This window comes from Kogia breviceps, chromosome 1 (genome assembly GCF_026419965.1).
Source record: "Kogia breviceps isolate mKogBre1 chromosome 1, mKogBre1 haplotype 1, whole genome shotgun sequence".
Classification (NCBI taxonomy): domain Eukaryota; kingdom Metazoa; phylum Chordata; class Mammalia; order Artiodactyla; family Physeteridae; genus Kogia; species Kogia breviceps.
Genome location: NC_081310.1, coordinates 85561006 through 85577594, shown reverse-complemented (window position 1 = coordinate 85577594; position 16589 = coordinate 85561006). Strand labels below are relative to the sequence as shown.

The following is a 16589-nucleotide window of genomic DNA, read 5'->3' as shown; positions in this document are numbered from 1 at the left end:
GGCCAAACCAAGTGATTCTGCACATACTATCTCACTGCAACCTCACAACCTTCCTGTAAAGAAGTAATATCATACCTATTTTGCAGATGGAGAGACTGACCCAGAGAGGTTAAATCGATTGCCCAGGGCCCTGCATTTTACTTTTTTTTTCAAACATCTTTATTGGAGTATAATTGCTTTACAATGGTGTGTTATTTTCTGTTCTGCAACAAAGTGAATCAGCTATACATTATTTTCTGTTTTATAACAAAGTGAATCAGCTATACATATACATACATCCCCATATCTCCTCCCTCTTGCGTCTCCCTCTCACCCTCTCTATCCCACCACTCTAGGTGGTCACAAAGCACCATGCTGATCTCCCTGTGCTACGCAGCTGCTTCCCACTAGCTATCTATTTTACATTTGGTAGTGTATGTATGTCCATGCCACTCTCTCACTTCATCCCAGCTTACCCTTCCCCCTCCCTATGTCCTCAAGTCCATTCTCTACATCTGTGTCTTTATTTGTGTCCTGCCCCTAGGTTCTTCAAAACCGTTTTTCTTTTTATTAGATTCCATATATATGTGTTAGCATATGGTATTTATTTTTCTCTTTCTGACTTACTTCACTCTGTATGACAGTCTCCAGGTCCATCCACCTCATTACAAATAACTCAGTTTCATTTCTTTTTATGGCTGAGTAATATTCCATTGTATATATGTGTCACATCTTCTTTATCCATTCATCCAATGATGGACACTTAGGTTGCTTCCATGTCCTGGCTATTGTAAACAGAGCTGCAATGAACATTTTGATACATGACTCTTTTTGAATTATAGTTTTCTCAGGGTATATGCCCAGTAGTGGGATTGCTGGGTCATATGGTAGTTCTATTTGTAGTTTTTTAAGGAACCTCCATACTGTTCTCCATAGTGGCTGTATCAATTTACATTCCCACCAGCCATGCAAGAGTGTTCCCTTTTCTCCACACCCTCTCCAGCATTTACTGTTTGTAGATTTTTTGATGTTGGCCATTCTGACCGGTATGAGGTGATACCTCATTGTGGTTTTGATTTGCATTTCTCTAATGACTGGTGATGTTGAGCATCCTTTCATGTATTTGTTGGCAATCTGTATATGTTCTTTGGAGAAATGTCTATTTAGTTCTTCTGCCCATTTTTGGATTGGGTTGTTGTTGGTTTTTTTTTTATATTTAGCTGCATGAGCTGGTTGTAAATTTTGGAGATTAATCCTTTGTCAGTTGCTTCATTTGCAACTATTTTCTCCCATTCTAAGGGTTGTCTTTTCATCTTGTTTGTAGTTTCCTTTGCTTTGCAAAAGCTTTTAAGTTTCATTAGGTCCCATTTGTTTATTTTTGTTTTTATTTCCATTTCTCTAGGAGGTGGGTCAAAAAAGGATCTTGCTGTGATCTATGTCATAGAGTGTTCTGCCTATGTTTTCCTCTAAGAGTTTTATAGTGCCTGGCCTTACATTTAGGTCTCTAATCCATTTTGAGTTTATTTTTGTGTATGGTGTTAGGGAGTGTTCTAATTTCATTCTTTTAGATGTAGCTGTCCAGTTTTCCCAGGACCACTTATTGAAGAGGCTGTCTTTTCTCCATCATATATTCTTGCCTCCTTTATCAAAAATAAGGTGACCATATGTGTGTGGATTTATCTCTGGGCTTTCTATCCTGTTCCACTGATCTATATTTCTTTTTTTTGTGCCAGTACCATACTGTCTTGATTACTGTAGCTTTGTAGGATAGTATGAAGTCCAGAAGCCTGATTTCTCCAGCTCCATTTTTCGTTCTCAAGATTGCTTTGTCTATTCGGGGTCTTTTGTGTTTCCATACAAATAGTGAAATTTTTTGTTCTAGTTATGTGAAAAATGTCATTGGTAGTTTGATAGGGATTGCATTGAATCTGTAGAATGCTTTGGGTAGTATAGTCATTTTTAAAATGTTGATTCATCCAATCCAAGAACATGGTTTATCTCTCCATCTGTTTGTATCATCTTTAATTTCTTTCATCAGTGTATCCATTCAGTTTTCTGCATACAGGTCTTTTGTCTCCCTAGGTAGATTTATTCCTAGGTATTTTATTCTTTTTGTTGCAATGGTAAATGGGAGTGTTTCCTTAATTTCTCTTTCAGATTTTTCATCATTAGTGTATAGGAATGTAAAAGATTTCTGTGCATTAATTTTGTATCCTGCTACTTTACCAAATTCATTGATTAACTCTAGTAGTTTTCTGGTGGCATCTGTAGGATTCTCTATGTATAGTATCATGTCATCTGCAAACTGTGACAGCTTTATTTCTTCTTTTCTGATTTGTATTCCTTTTATTTTGTTTTCTTCTCTGACTGCTGTGGCTAAAACTTCCAAAACTATGTTGAATAATAGTGGTGAGAGTGGACAACCTTGTCTTGTTCTTGATCTTAGAGGAAATGGTTTCAGTTTTTCACCATTGCGAATGATGTTGGCTGTGGGTTTGTCATATATGGCCCTTATTCTGTTGAGGTAGGTTCCCTCTATGCCTACTTTCTGGAAGGTTTTTATCATAAATGGGTGTTGAATTTTGTCAAAAGCTTTCTCTGCATCTATTGAGATGATCATATGGTTTTTCTCCTTCAATTTGTTAATATGGTTTATCACATTGACTGATTTGCGTATATTGAAGAATCCTTGCATTCCTGGGATAAACTCCACTTAATCATGGTGTATGATCCTTTTAATGTGCTGTTCGAATCTGTTTGCTAGTATTTTGTTGAGGACTTTTGCATCTATGTTCATCAGTAATATTGGCCTGTAGTTTTCTTTCTTTGTGACATCTTTGTCTGGTTTTCTTATCAGGGTGATTGTGGCCTCATAGAATGAGTTTGGGAGTATTCCTCCCTCTGCTATATTTTGGAAGAGTATGAGAAGGATAGGTGTCAGCTCTTCTCTAAATGTTTGATAGAATTCGCCTGTGAAGCCATCTGGTCCTGGGCTTTTGTTTGTTGAAAGACTTTTAATCACAGTCTCAATTTCAGTGCTTGTGATTTGTATGTTTATATTTTCTATTTCTTCCTGGTTCAGTCTTGGAAGGTTATACCTTTCTAAGCATTTGTCCATTTCTCCCGGGTTTTCCATTTTATTGGCATAGCGTTGCTTATGGTAGTCTCTTAGGATGCTTTGTATTTCTGCCATGTCTGTTGTAACGTCTCCTTTTTCATTTCTAATTCTATTGATTTGAGTCTTCTCCCTTTTTTTGTTGATGAGTCTCCTAATGGTTTCTCAATTGTGTTTATCTTCTCAAAGAACCAGCTTCTAGTTTTATTGATCTTTGCTATTGTTTCCTTCATTTCTTTTTCATTTATTTCTGATCTTATGTTTATAATTTCTTTCTTTCTGCTAACTTTGGGGGATTTTTGTTCTTACTTCTCTAATTGCTTTAGGTGTAAGATCAGGTTGTTTATTTGAGATGTTTCTTCTATCTTGAGGTAGGAATGTATTGCTATTAACTTCCCTCTTAGAACTGCTTTTGCTTCATCCCATAGGTTTTGGGTTGTCGTGTTTTCATTGTCATTTGTTTCTAGGTATTTTTTGATTTCCTCTTTGATTTCTTCAGTGATCTCTTGGTTATTTAGTAGTGTATTGTTTAGCCTCCATGTGTTTGGGATTTTTTACAGATTTTTTCCTGGAATTGATATCTAGTCTCCTAGCATTGTGGTTGGAAAAGATACTTGATACAATTTCAATTTTCTTAAATTTACCAAGGCTTGATTTGTGACCCAAGATATGATCTATCCTGGAGAATGTTCCATGAGCACTTGAGGAGAAATTGTATTCTGTTGTTTTGGGATGGAATGTCCTATAAATATCAATTAAATCTATCTGGTTTATTGTGTCATTTAAAGCTTGTGTTTCCTTATTAATTTTCTCTTTGGATGATCTGTCCATTGGTGTAAGTGAGGTGTTAAAGTCCCCCACTATTTTTGTGTTACTGTCTATTTCCTTTTAGAGCTGTTAGCAGTTGCCTTATGTATTAAGGTGCTTCTATGTTGGGTGCATATATATTTATAATTGTTATATATTCTTCTTGGATTGATCCCTTGATTGTTATGTAGTGTCCTTCCTTGTTTCTTTTAACATTCTTTATTTTAAAGTCTAGTTTATCTGCTACGAGTATTGCTACTTCAGCTTTCTTTTGATTTCCATTTGCATGGTATATCTTTTTCTATCCCCTCACTTTCAGTCTGTATGTGTCCCTAGTACTGAAGTGGGTCTCTTGTAGACAGCATAAATATTGGTCTTGTTTTTGTATCCATTTAGCAAGCCTGTGTCTTTTGGTTACAGCATTTAATCCATTCATGTTTAAGGTAATTATTGATATGTATGTTCCTATTACCATTTTCTTAATTGTTATGGGTTTGTTTTTGTAGGTCCTTTTCTTCTCTTGTGTTTCCCACTTAGAGAAGTTCCATTAGCATTTGTTGTAGAGCTGGTTTGGTGATGCTGAATTCTCTTAGCTTTTGCTTGTCTGTAAAGCTTTTGATTTCTCTGTTGAATCTGAATGAGATCTTTGCCGGGTAGAGAAATCTTGGTTTTAGGTTTTTCCCTTTCATCACTTTAATCCCTTTCATCACTTTAAATATATCATGCCACTCCCTTCCGGCTTGTAGAGTTTCAGCTGAGAAATCAGCTGTGAACCTTATGGGAGTTCCCTTGTATGTTATTTGTTGTTTTTCCCTTTTGCTTTCAATAATTTTTCTCTGCCTTTAATTTTTGCCAGTTTGATTACTATGTGTCTCAACATGTTTCTCCTTGGGTTTATCCTGCCTGGGACTCTCTGTGCTTCCTGGACTTGGGTGGCTATTTCCTTTCCCATGTTAGGAAAGTTTTCTACTATAATCTCTTCAAATATTTTCTCGGGTCCTTTCTCTCTCTCTTCTCCTTCTGGGACCCCTATAATGCAAATGTTGTTGCATTTAATGTTGTCCCAGAGGTCTCTTAGGCTGTCTTCATTTCTTTTCATTCTTTTTTTTTATTCTGTTCTGTGGCAGTGAATTCCACCATTCTGTCTTCCAGGTCACTTATCCATTCGTCTGCCTCAGTTATGCTGCTATTAATTCCTTCTAATGTATTTTTCATTTCCATTATTGTATTGTTCATCTACGTTTGTTCTTTAATTCTTCTAGGTATTTGTTCTTTAATTCTTCTATGTCTTTGTTAAACATTTCTTGCATCTTCTCGATCTTTGTCTCCATTCTTTTCCAAGGTCCTGGATCATCTTCACTATCATTCTGAATTCTTTTTCTAGAAGTTTGCCTATCTTCACTTCATTTAGTTGTTTTTCTGGGGTTTCATCTTGTTCCTTCATCTTGTACATAGGCCTCTGCCTTTTCATATTGTCTATCTATCTGTGAATGTGATTTTTGTTCCACAGGCTGCAGGACTGTAGTTCTTCTTGCTTCTGCTGTCTGTCCTCTCATGATTGGCCTTTGAATGCTCTTTTCTACCCTTTCAACCAGAAGAGCTCTGAGTTTATCTGATTCCTATATTGGGCTTTAGTGAAAAATCTCACTAGAAGAAACAGCTCCACAGCTAGGAGAAAATGGAAAACCACAAATTGGATCCAACCCTTCATGTTGCAGATGAAGAATCTGAGGACCAGTGAGGGAAAGGGACTTGCCCATGCACAGACGGTCAGTGGCAAAGCACTCTCTCCCCAGTGGTGCCATGGTCAGGCACCATTCTTGTTAACAATTCTTGTTATGTGAGTGAAAAATACTGGCTTCCTCAAATGCTATAACTTGGCTTTTACTCTCTACGAACTGGGGACAAGAAAGGACTTATGGTCACCACTGGTCTCTGGCAGTCCCAAACAAACTTCATACTCAAGAGTCCCATGGGTTCTCATGCCCACTGCAGGAAACCACACATGAACTCTGTTAGGGGCACTCAGGAGAACCCTGGCCAGGTCAAAGAGCCACCAAAGAACACTACACATGGCCCAGTAAATCATAGCAGTTTCAGAAGGGGAGGATTTCTTCTTAGAAAGACTCAGAGCTGGCTAGCATGGACTCCAACCCTCTGAGAGTCTTGTTGGTGGTAGAATGATAGACTTTTCTGACAGCCCCCTTACTTGCTGACCTCTCTTCTACCTTCGCTTCTTTTCCTTCCTCCCTTTCTTCAGCGAGTTCCAAAGGAGCATTTGCTGACTGGAAATTTTATGTTAACCATTACTGCAAACCCAGGCATTCGTTTCATCACTGGCAATCATCTCTTGTCCTTGGGGAAACCTAATTAGGTATTATGGGACTTTTGATGTCGTTTCCATGGAAACCCCCATAGTAATGGTGTACATGCAGAATATATGCTCCAGGGGGTTTGGAAAAAAAATACGTATATATTATTACTGGATTTTAAGAATATCTTTAGTTTTTTTCTCTTGCTTTTTTTCTGCATATATATTTTTTAAATAATGGAAATTTTCCCTGGATCGTTTTCTCTTACAGAGAGAGAATAGTAGAGAACACTAGGGCCTTTTCCATTTTCTCTCCTTCAATTAAAAAAAATTCAGTTGTGCAAGAATGAAAGTTTTTCAGATGGGTCAGAAAATGTCTAAGCAGGATCTCCCCTAATAGCTGAGAATATTTTAAGGAAAGATATTGCTTAAATAAAGAATCAAAAAGGCCTCAAGTCTTTCAAAATAGAAGAGGGAAACTAGCAAATCCAATGAATCAACTCCAAATGTATTTACACTAAAGGGGAAAAAAAAAGGGCAGGTTCCCTGGTGCTTGTTGCTCTGTCAGGTTGACACTGGGGGCTCCAGGACATTCTCCTTGTCTCCCTGTCGAGACAGCCTGTTTCCAGTCCTGCAGCTAACGCATGGTGAGCTCCAGTGACTGCACATGAAATGACCTGTCCTGGGGTGACCAGATGGCCCTTCAGAGTTGGCCCCCATGGTGAGCTGGTGAACCACACGATTACTCTGTGAGAAACTCCAATGTGGGAAGCGTGCAGACCTGGTCTGACTGGTGCAGATGGAAGAGCCCAGCAGACTTTACAGAGAGAGAGCCTGTTACACACCCATGTGCCACAGCTAAAATTCAGGTGTTCCTGGAGAACCCATAAATAATTGAACTGTTTTCTTTGATACCTCTAATTGGCCACTCAAGGATGGAATGCCCACACTGACCTTTTTGCTAGCTGCCAGCTGATCAATTTACCCCCCAAGTTTGCCAACAAGATTCACTGTTCCCAGAGTCCCTGCAGTTTTTCTTCTTCACACCCGATAAATTCTGTTTTGCCTTCGCTCCTCAATTCAATCTACCAGCTGACTTCCTCGCCTGTGAGAAACACATTGCATGCAAAATAACTCAGCTGCTTGCAAAATAATTTTTTAAATGCTTTGAGTTATTCTTTGATATATGAAATGATGTGTCCACTGGGTGGGGCAGGGCTGGGGGAAGCTGGCATGGCCCTTGATCGTGATCCCCTCTTCATCCAGTTACCCAGTTACTTGAGATAGACTGGCCAGCCATGTCTGATTAACTATGCGGGGTGGCAGGGTGCCGGAGGGAGTTCCTTCTAGGGGCTGTGGCACGAGAAGTTAAAAGAGAAGTGTTGGGCATGGCAGGCAGATCACCCGACTTCTAATATGTGGGCTAAGTAAACATGTGAATTAGATTTGTTTATGTATTAGTTTTGTTGCATGACAAAGCACCCCCAAAATTAATGACTTAAAACAATAATCATTTAGCTCACGATTGTGTGGGTCAGCAATCAGGGCAGAGCTCAGCTTGGTAGTTCTTCTGCTGTCTCACCTGGGGTGAGCTTCTGTCATGCATCTGGTCAAGGATGACCTCACTCGCGTGAGGTCTGGCAGCTGGTGCTGGCTGTAGGCTGGGGTGACGGGGAAAATGGGGCCATGTGTCTACAGCAAGCCCCATCGCACTGACATTCTACAAACCTCAGCTACATCACATTATCTAATGTACCTTTGGCCAAAGGAAGGCACACGGCCAGGTTCAGATTCAAGGGAGAAATGGACTGTACCTCTTGAGAAATGGACTGTATGTACCTCTTGCTGGGAGGAGAAGCAAAGTCACATGTGAAGAAAGAAACAAATGGGATGGGAGGAATTGGTGGCATTTTGGTAGCACCACACCAGGTTTGTCTGATACAGGCCTTCCAAGCACTACTGAATCCCTATCTTGCCTAAGAAGCTTTCCATGATGGGCCCTTATCATGCCTCTCTTATGCTAGAGCTCCTTGAGATTGTGAGCTGATTCATGGGACATGTGTCTGATTCATATTTATATCACCACAGTGTTCTCACCTAGTTGGTTCTTTTTCATTGAGGTATAATTGACAAATAAAATTGTATAGTGTACAATGTGATGATTTGATATACGTATACATTGTGAAATGATTACCACAGTCAAGTTAATTAACACATCTACCCCTTCACATCGTTACCTTTTTTTTTTTTTTAGAACACTTATGATCAGCCCTCTTAGCAGATTTCAAGTATTAGTTGGTTCTTACTAATTATTTTATTGAATTGAGTTGAGTTGAATTGGCTGAGTTGGTTCTCCTTTCTTTCTAATTACAAGCTCCTTGAAGGCAAGTTTGGAATTGCTCTCTCACATAAAATCTCCCTCCCAAAGCTCTTGGAATTATAGCAATAGGCTGAAAATCCCACAGGCTCTTAGAACCAGTTAAGTGGCAGAGGATCAGGTCTGGAGCCAACTCTGTTCAGGACACTATCTGGGGTAAGAGTGGGACTTGCAGGTGACCACAGGCCCTGGCACCAAAGCATTCCATCTTCAGGCCGGCCATACCCCAAATGAGCGGCATCACCATGTGAGGCTAAGGAGGCAGAAAGACACAGCAGTTTGGAGATCGTGGCTTTCCTTCCTCACTCAGGGGAAACCCAGGCCAGGTCAGGAGGAAACATTTTTGTCAGCCCCCAACCTCTGAGGCTTCTACTCTGTGACAGCTCAGAGTGGACCCCACCCCCCAAGCCCCCGTGGGCCCTCTGGCACCCCCTGCCCCATGCCAGATCCCATCCATATCACCTCAGCACTCTTCCAAAATTCATCAGGGTGACCAGTCAGGCTGCTCTAGAACCAGCCCTGGGTGGCTGAGACCCAAATGGAGGGAAGGACAGTCCTTTGCCACCCCCCCACTCTGGTCCAGCAGTGCTCCAGCACTTCTCCAGCACTTTCGAAGGCTTGGAGATCACCTGTGACCCTTTATTCCAGATTGGACCACCCCCTGGGAATAGGAGGATGTCCTTCCCATGGCATAAGATAAATCGTCAGGTACTTCGTTACTCACAGGCTTAGCAATGAGTTTTCTACGGGAGTTTCTATTCTGGGTGGTTAACAAGGGCCACTGGCCAACTGTCCTTTTCTTCACGTGACACAGTCATCCACCTACCCACCCCTTTACTCACTAAAGTTCTATTGACTGCCCGCTGTGTACCAGGACCATCTCAGGCCTTAGGGAGAGGTGAGATGAGCCAGGCATGGGTCCTGTCCCCTGGGAGCTCATGTGCCCCGAGACCACACACGAGGTCTGCATAGGACCACGGAATAAGGGCTCTTCAGAGCAGAAGGTACCTCGGGGATCATCCAATCTATCCCCTCATTCCTCAGAGGAGGAAACTGAGCCCAAGAGAGGGGAGTTTAGTCATCCAGGGTCACACAGTAAGCAGTAGTTATTGATTCACTACACAAGAATTTACCCAACACCTATATATGCTAAGGTCTGGGCTGGCACTGGAGATACCACAGGGAACAAGGTGGACACGGCCCTGTCCCTTTGGCAGTCCAGCTGTGACTGGTGGGTCTCAATCCAGGTTACACTTTAGGCTTACCCAAGGAAACTTAAGAAAAATCCCAATGCCAGGGCCTCATGCCCAGAGGTTCAGACTGGCTTGGTCTGGGGTCCAAGTGTGAGTATTTTTAAACAAGTTCTCCAAGTGATTCTGATGTGCAGACAGGTCAAGAACCACTGCTCTGGGGTGGGGGAGACAGGCAGAAACGAAGTGAACATGAATTAATACGTAACTGAAATTTGTGATTTGTAAGGAATGAACAGGATGCTGAGTGAGGACATGGCAGGGCGGGGTACTGTTATCTGCCTAAGTCTGAGTGAGGCTACACTTGGAGAACTGTGGCTCCAGGAGTCAGATGGGAGCAAGCACAAGGGCGTCCTCATATGGGACAGCAATGGAATCTTCTGGGCCATATTGCCCACCCTGCTGATCCACCAATCCCTGCACTGGAGCCCTGTCTAGCAGAGGCTCTCAATCTGCAACCTGAAATATCTCCCCCCTGGCCCCCATACATACTATTTATGAGTGCCTCCCAGGCCAGCCGGATTAATAATCCCTCACATTTTAAGTGTATTGTCATCCCTCGGTATCCACAGGGGATTGCTTCCAGGAAACCCTGTGGATACCAAAATCTGAGGATGCCCAAGTCCCTTATATAAAATGGTGTAGGACCCTCAGCCCTCTGGATCCACAGTTCTTCAGCCATGGATATGGAGGTCCAACTGTTGTTGGTAAAGCACATTCCCTCTTATCTGTATTATTGGATCCTAATGCTAATCCTGTGCGGTGGAGAGGGTCAAGGTTAATAGTCTGCTGATAGAGATGTAGAAATAGGCTCAGGGAAGTGGTGTGACCTGCCTAAGATCACACAGCTAATATCTGGATGTGTGAGACTTCAGTCTAGCTCGTCAGCCTCCAACGCCACTACCCATTTCGTCCCCTCACCCCAAGCCTTGCGCCAGGAAACTGAAACAGAAGCGGGGCACCTGGGAGGCAGGTGGGAACCCCATCCCGGGGCCAGCACCCTCTTGTCAAGCTGGGCAGAGCTGCCGACGTGCCTCACCTTTAACTTGGATGGTATACAGTCTCATTCTCCATCAGGAAATCCAAGGAACCTGTGACTCTTTACTTCAGTTCCTGCCCAGAATGAACCCGGTTGCTATAGTAACCTGATGCAGTTCTTTCTTATAGGGTGGAAGGTTTTCATTTTGTATTTGAAGAGTCTGGCCAGGCAGTCGCGTTGCCATGGCTCGGCCTGTCGGCAGCAGTTAGAAGCAGAGGGAACCCTTTGAGCAGCCTCGAGGTCCCTCTAATTGATGGTGGAAACCTGTCTGGAAAAACCCCCGGCTCAGCTGCACTGGGGAAGGAGGGAGGGGCAGTCTCGGCTGGTATTGTGCTGGGTACCCTCTCCTGTTCAGAAAGCACACCTTGCTAACTACATCCGCCTGGGCAGACGTTGGCCCCTCAGCCACTTGCTCCCATAGAGCCTTCTAGTTCCCCTCCATGATCTTCATCACAGGGGGCCATGCTCAGAGCTGTTTCATTGAACCCTGAATGCCCAGCTCCCTGGCAAATAGAGGGCCTCCAACATATGTTTGTTGAATGAATGAGTGATCTTTTGTAGTTTATGAAGCCCTTCATACCCATTATCTCCCTTACTCCCCATGATAGCTGTGTGAGGTCCTAAGGCAGGAGGAAGGGGAAACTGTGGTCCAGAAAGGTGAGAGAGGTGCTCTCATAGGCTGTCTCCCCTCCCTGTGCACTTTTGTAGCTGCCTTTGCCTCTGGGCAGCCCACTGAGTTGCCTGGCACTTGCTCCATGAGGCAGACAAATGTCACAGGCACACCCTAAAAGCAAGGCAAGCAGGAGACCCCTGTTCAAGTCATGTGACTTGACTGGTTCACCTTGAATTTGTCTCAGACATGACACAGATCCTTTTTTTTTTTTTAAGATTTTTTTTGATGTGGACCTTTTTTTTTTTTTTTTTGCGGTACGCGGGCCTCTCACTGCTGTGGCCTCTCCCGTCGCGGAGCACAGGCTCCGGACGCGCAGGCTCAGTGGCCGTGGCTCACGGGCCCAGCCGCTCCGCGGCATGTGGGATCTTCCCGGAGCGGGGCACGAACCCGTGTCCCCTGCATCGGCAGGCGGACTCCCAACCACTGCGCCACCAGGGAAGCCCCTGATGTAAACCATTTTTAAAGTCTTTAATGAATTTGTTACAATATTACTTCTGTTTTATGTTTTGGTTATTTGGCCACGAGGCACATGGGATCTTAGCACCCCGACCACGGATCAAACCCGCACCCACTGCGTTGGAAGGCGAAGTCTTAACCACTGGACCACCAGGGAAGTCCCCCAACACAGATCCCTTGATGGGCCCTTTTTATCCTCAGAGGCCCCAGACATGGGTGCCACGGTTTTCTCTCCTGGGTCCTTGGTTGTGGGCATGGTGGCCTGGAGGGCAGGCAGTGAAGGAGGGAGAAGAGAGGGGTGCTTGGTGACTAACTTCAAAACACAGCAGAATGTTCCTTTGGCCCAAACTGCAGAGGAGACAGTGGGACACACAGAGTAAAGGGCCTCTCCATTCCTAAACTCCCTGTGAAGTGGGGTGAAGTGTGAGGGCAAGGCTTAGCTCTGCCTTCAACCAGCACGCCCAATCCACGCTGACCCAAACTCTGTGTTACTCCCTCCATGCTGAGGGTGTATTTCCAGGTTAAATCAAACTTCTTCCACCCAACCCTGGCCCCAACATTAATTTCTTTCTAACACAGCCTAATTTCCTTCTGGCCATGAATCCTTCCCAGTATTATCATGAGGATAAACACTTCCATTGCCTCTCATAAGCGAGGCACATACCTGTCCAGGAGGCCCCCATGACTAGCACAGGCCCCTGATTGCAGGCCTCACCTTCTAAGAATCAGAACCTTCAGATGTCCAAGGTGGACTTCAGATGCCTCGCATTTCACAGATGTGGAGACTGGGGCCATGGAGGGGAAGAACGTGAGGCCCCCTTCACATTCATTGGGTGTGGGAGACCCCCCACTGTGGGACCTCCTTGAGAACAAGCCTGGGCCTTCCCAGTATGCGAACCCAGCACTGAGCCCAGGCTGGGCACATAGCAGGTGCTCAGTGAACGCTTGTTTCAGCTGCTTTGCCAGTCCTCCTGGTGCGACAGTGGGAGCCTCATCTTCGTGGAAAGAAGGTTAGGACTGGAAGGGAGCTTAGACATCACTGAGCCCAACCCTCATTAACAGAAAGAGACTCCATGGATTAATAATGCTAAAGATGACAATAGCTAATACTTACAGAGCTGGGTGCTAGACAGGATTCTCTGAACTTCGTACGTACTAATCCATTGCAGCCATATATAGCGACCACTATGCAGCAGGTATTATTATCATTGTCCCCAGATGAGGAAACTGAGGCACAGAGAGGCTCAATAACTTGCTGAAGGTCACAGAGCTAGTTAGTGTTGGGATCAGGATCCAGACCCAGGCAGTCTGGCTCCAGGGCCCACACCACTAACACCCCACCACCAACAGAGAGCAAAGTGCTGCCAGCAGACACTTTTCTCCCAGTGGGAAGAGGAGTCTGTGCCAGCCCTCTGAATTCACTCAGGAAACGTAGCTTTTTCATCTCCACTTCCCCCTCAGGGCTCAGCTCAGGGCCTGGCAGGGGCCCAGGGACCTGTGTTCAATACAAGTGAGCTGTTCATCTTCCTAGTCATGAAACAACCAGTTTAGGTGCTCCTTGGAGCTGGAAGGAATCTTGGGAAGCAGTTTACAGAAACTGAGGCCCAGAGATTGACATGTCTTAGCCAGGTCTCCTGACTCCCTGTCCAGGGCTCTCTTCACCCAGGCGAGGCAGCTGCCGGATCCTCCCTCGCCCCTGCTGTGTGGTTCCATCCTGGCTGTGCTAACAGGCTCTCTGCTCCCACAGCTCTTCGTGATCGACAATGGTGCGGACGACTGGCGGATAGCCATGACCTACGAGCGCATCCTCTACATCAGCTTGGAGATGCTGGTGTGCGCCATCCACCCCATTCCTGGCGAGTACAAGTTCTTCTGGACGGCGCGCCTTGCCTTCTCCTACACACCCTCGTGGGCGGAGGCCGACGTGGACATCATCCTGTCCATCCCGATGTTCCTGCGCCTGTACCTGATCGCCCGCGTCATGCTACTGCACAGCAAGCTCTTCACCGACGCCTCGTCCCGCAGCATCGGGGCCCTCAACAAGATCAACTTCAACACGCGCTTCGTCATGAAGACCCTCATGACCATCTGCCCCGGCACCGTGCTCCTCGTGTTCAGCATCTCACTGTGGATCATCGCTGCCTGGACCGTCCGCGTCTGCGAAAGGTATTCTAGTGTGTTGGGTTCTCCACTCGACCGGGGCCTCTGAGCACAACAGCCCATGTTGGGATGGGGGAAGGGAAGAGGAGCAGGGGGGCCCAGATGTATGTGGTCTGATGGAAGAAACAGGCATGTACCCAAACACCTCAGGAGAAAATGGGAGAGGAGAGGACTGGGTTGGGGCTGAATATGAGCTGCAACATTGAAACATTGGAACCAAGGTAAGCTGGGAAAAATGCATATATAATCCTCATTTCCTGTTCTTTGTAAACCAGTATATCTCAAAGCGTTCTGGTTATATCATTACCCCTCTCTCACATATAACACTTTGCAATTTCTGCATTATCTCTCCCTCTTGGAGATTAAGGATGTTCGCTAGCATTTTAAAGGCTCTGAGAAGTCCTGCAGTAATGAAACTCGTTTAATTTTGTTTAGTCCAGATTTTCTCAAGAGTATTCACCCACCAACGCTTTTCATTGTACATCCCTATGGATGCCTCACTACTCAAAAATTTGGTCCACAGACCAGCGGTATCAGCATCACTGGTAACTTGTTAGATTGCAGAATCTCAAGCCTCACCCTGGAACTACTGAATAGAATTTGTATTTTAACAAGTTCACTGGTGATTTGTATGCACCTTAAAGTTTGAGAAGCACCTCACTGATGGAACATACTTTGGGAAACATTGTTTTGGGAGGCTGGTGGCTGGTAGGAGAGAAGGGGGATATGGCCTAATAGAGATCTGGGGCTTTAGGGCATAATGCCAGCCCCTCAGAACTGCCATCATCAAGGCTCAAGGGTAGGTCTGTGGCTGCTGCCTTCTACTGCCATCCCCAAGCTGCCCTTACTGACTCCTCTCCCTTTCAAGCTTGTCCTGGATATTCATTCATATTCATCTGATTTCATATGTGGAGTCTGAACACTGAGGTTAAAAACCTGGATTCTGCCCCTAAGTAGCCGTGAGACCTTGAGCAGTTCGCTTCACCTCTCTGGGCCTCGGTGTCCTCATTTTAAAGTGAGGATCACTTGAGATAGAAGATAGATATATATGTACTTGAGAGAGCTTATTTTTAGTATGCTGGGAGGCCTGGTCAAGCGTCCTGTATAATTTACTCAGATCACCCTTCATTCATTATCACATAAAATTGTATTGTCAAATCTTCCATGTACCAGTGTCCCAGGAGAGATAAAACAAGCAAAGGAAGTCTTGAGGAGAGTTAGTCTAACAATATCTCAGGGGTTCACTGAACCAGATTTCCCACGTATTTTGAAATGTTCTGTGTGCAGACAGTTCTTTCAGTTGTTTGGCCAGCAGACACACAGTCAGATGAAGAGGCCATTCTGCTGCAGCCAGACAGGGACCCCTGCACATGGCAGGGTCAGTCTCTGAGAGCCAGTGCCATGCTGGGAGACATTTCTCACATACAAAGCCTGAAGGACACATGATACCCATGTATTCAGAACCCCGCCATGACTCAGCAGCTGACATTATAACATCTGCTCTAAGTAGGACCATACCTCACCAGGCTTCATGAATCTTCTCTGATAAGCAGACACTCTTTCTGCAATGGAGAAAGCATATGTTTGGGTTCCAACCCCAGACTCCTCATAGTTCCCTTAGCTGAGCAATATGGTGCCAGTCTGGGCCTCAGTTTTCTCATCTGCAAGCTGGGGATAATAATACCAACTTTATAGGATTTGTTGTTGGAGTCAAATGGATAACGTACGTGAAGCGTACACTGTGATGATGATAGTGACCATTCATACTGATAATGGAGATCTCTTGATAACTCTTGGGAATCTTGTGGCTGCCTTTTTATAATTAGAACAAACCAATTCCTACTATATGTAGACCTATGCTCTTCCTGTTTTCCTTTTTAATTGATCAAAGCTGAGTCTTCTAACAGCGATAATAATTGAATTTGCATAGCCCCTTAAGGTGTTTGAAATCTTCCATGTCCTCAAGTCGACCCTGTTTGGTGTGTATCATTACCCCATTTTTCAGATGCGCAAACATGGAACAAAGTACCAGCAAGTGAGTTTCACTGTTTATTGAACCTGTCAGAAGTCTGGGTGATGATTTTTTTATCGGATGATGAGAGTGCTTCAAAGTGTGTAGTTTGCAAAGTACTCTGTTGCACGTTATTTGGCACTGAATGACACTCCATGGCCTCCACACTGGGGCTGGGTTGATCTGGCCTCCATCAGACCATGGGCCTCCGTCTGCGGAGATGACTGACATGCCCAGGTGAAGTCCAAGGCAAAGGCACAGAGAAGCAATGAGCAAATCAGAGGTTCTCCCGAAGCTTCCCCTTCTCTTGTGAAAAGGCCCTTTGACCAAAAGGCTTCTGCTTAGATCTCACATGAGATATATTAAAACATGTGGGGTGTTATCATTGCCCCTGTTTTTTTGGGAGCTTAC

The 16589-nt window shown here is 44.5% G+C and overlaps 1 protein-coding gene across 5 annotated transcripts in view; it reads left to right on the top strand.

The window, feature by feature from the left end:
- The window catches only part of KCNN3 (potassium calcium-activated channel subfamily N member 3), a 184179-nt gene that overhangs the window by 103358 nt on the left and 64232 nt on the right, over positions 1-16589 (top strand). For all 5 annotated transcript variants that reach the window (XR_010841242.1, XM_067037148.1, XM_059038628.2 and 2 more), the window contains one exon: positions 13755-14173. Coding sequence is in view for 4 of the 5 variants with exons in the window: in XM_067037148.1 (XP_066893249.1) it covers positions 13755-14173 (419 nt within the window). In the remaining variant the exon portion in view is untranslated. The remainder of the gene's footprint in view (positions 1-13754; positions 14174-16589) is intronic.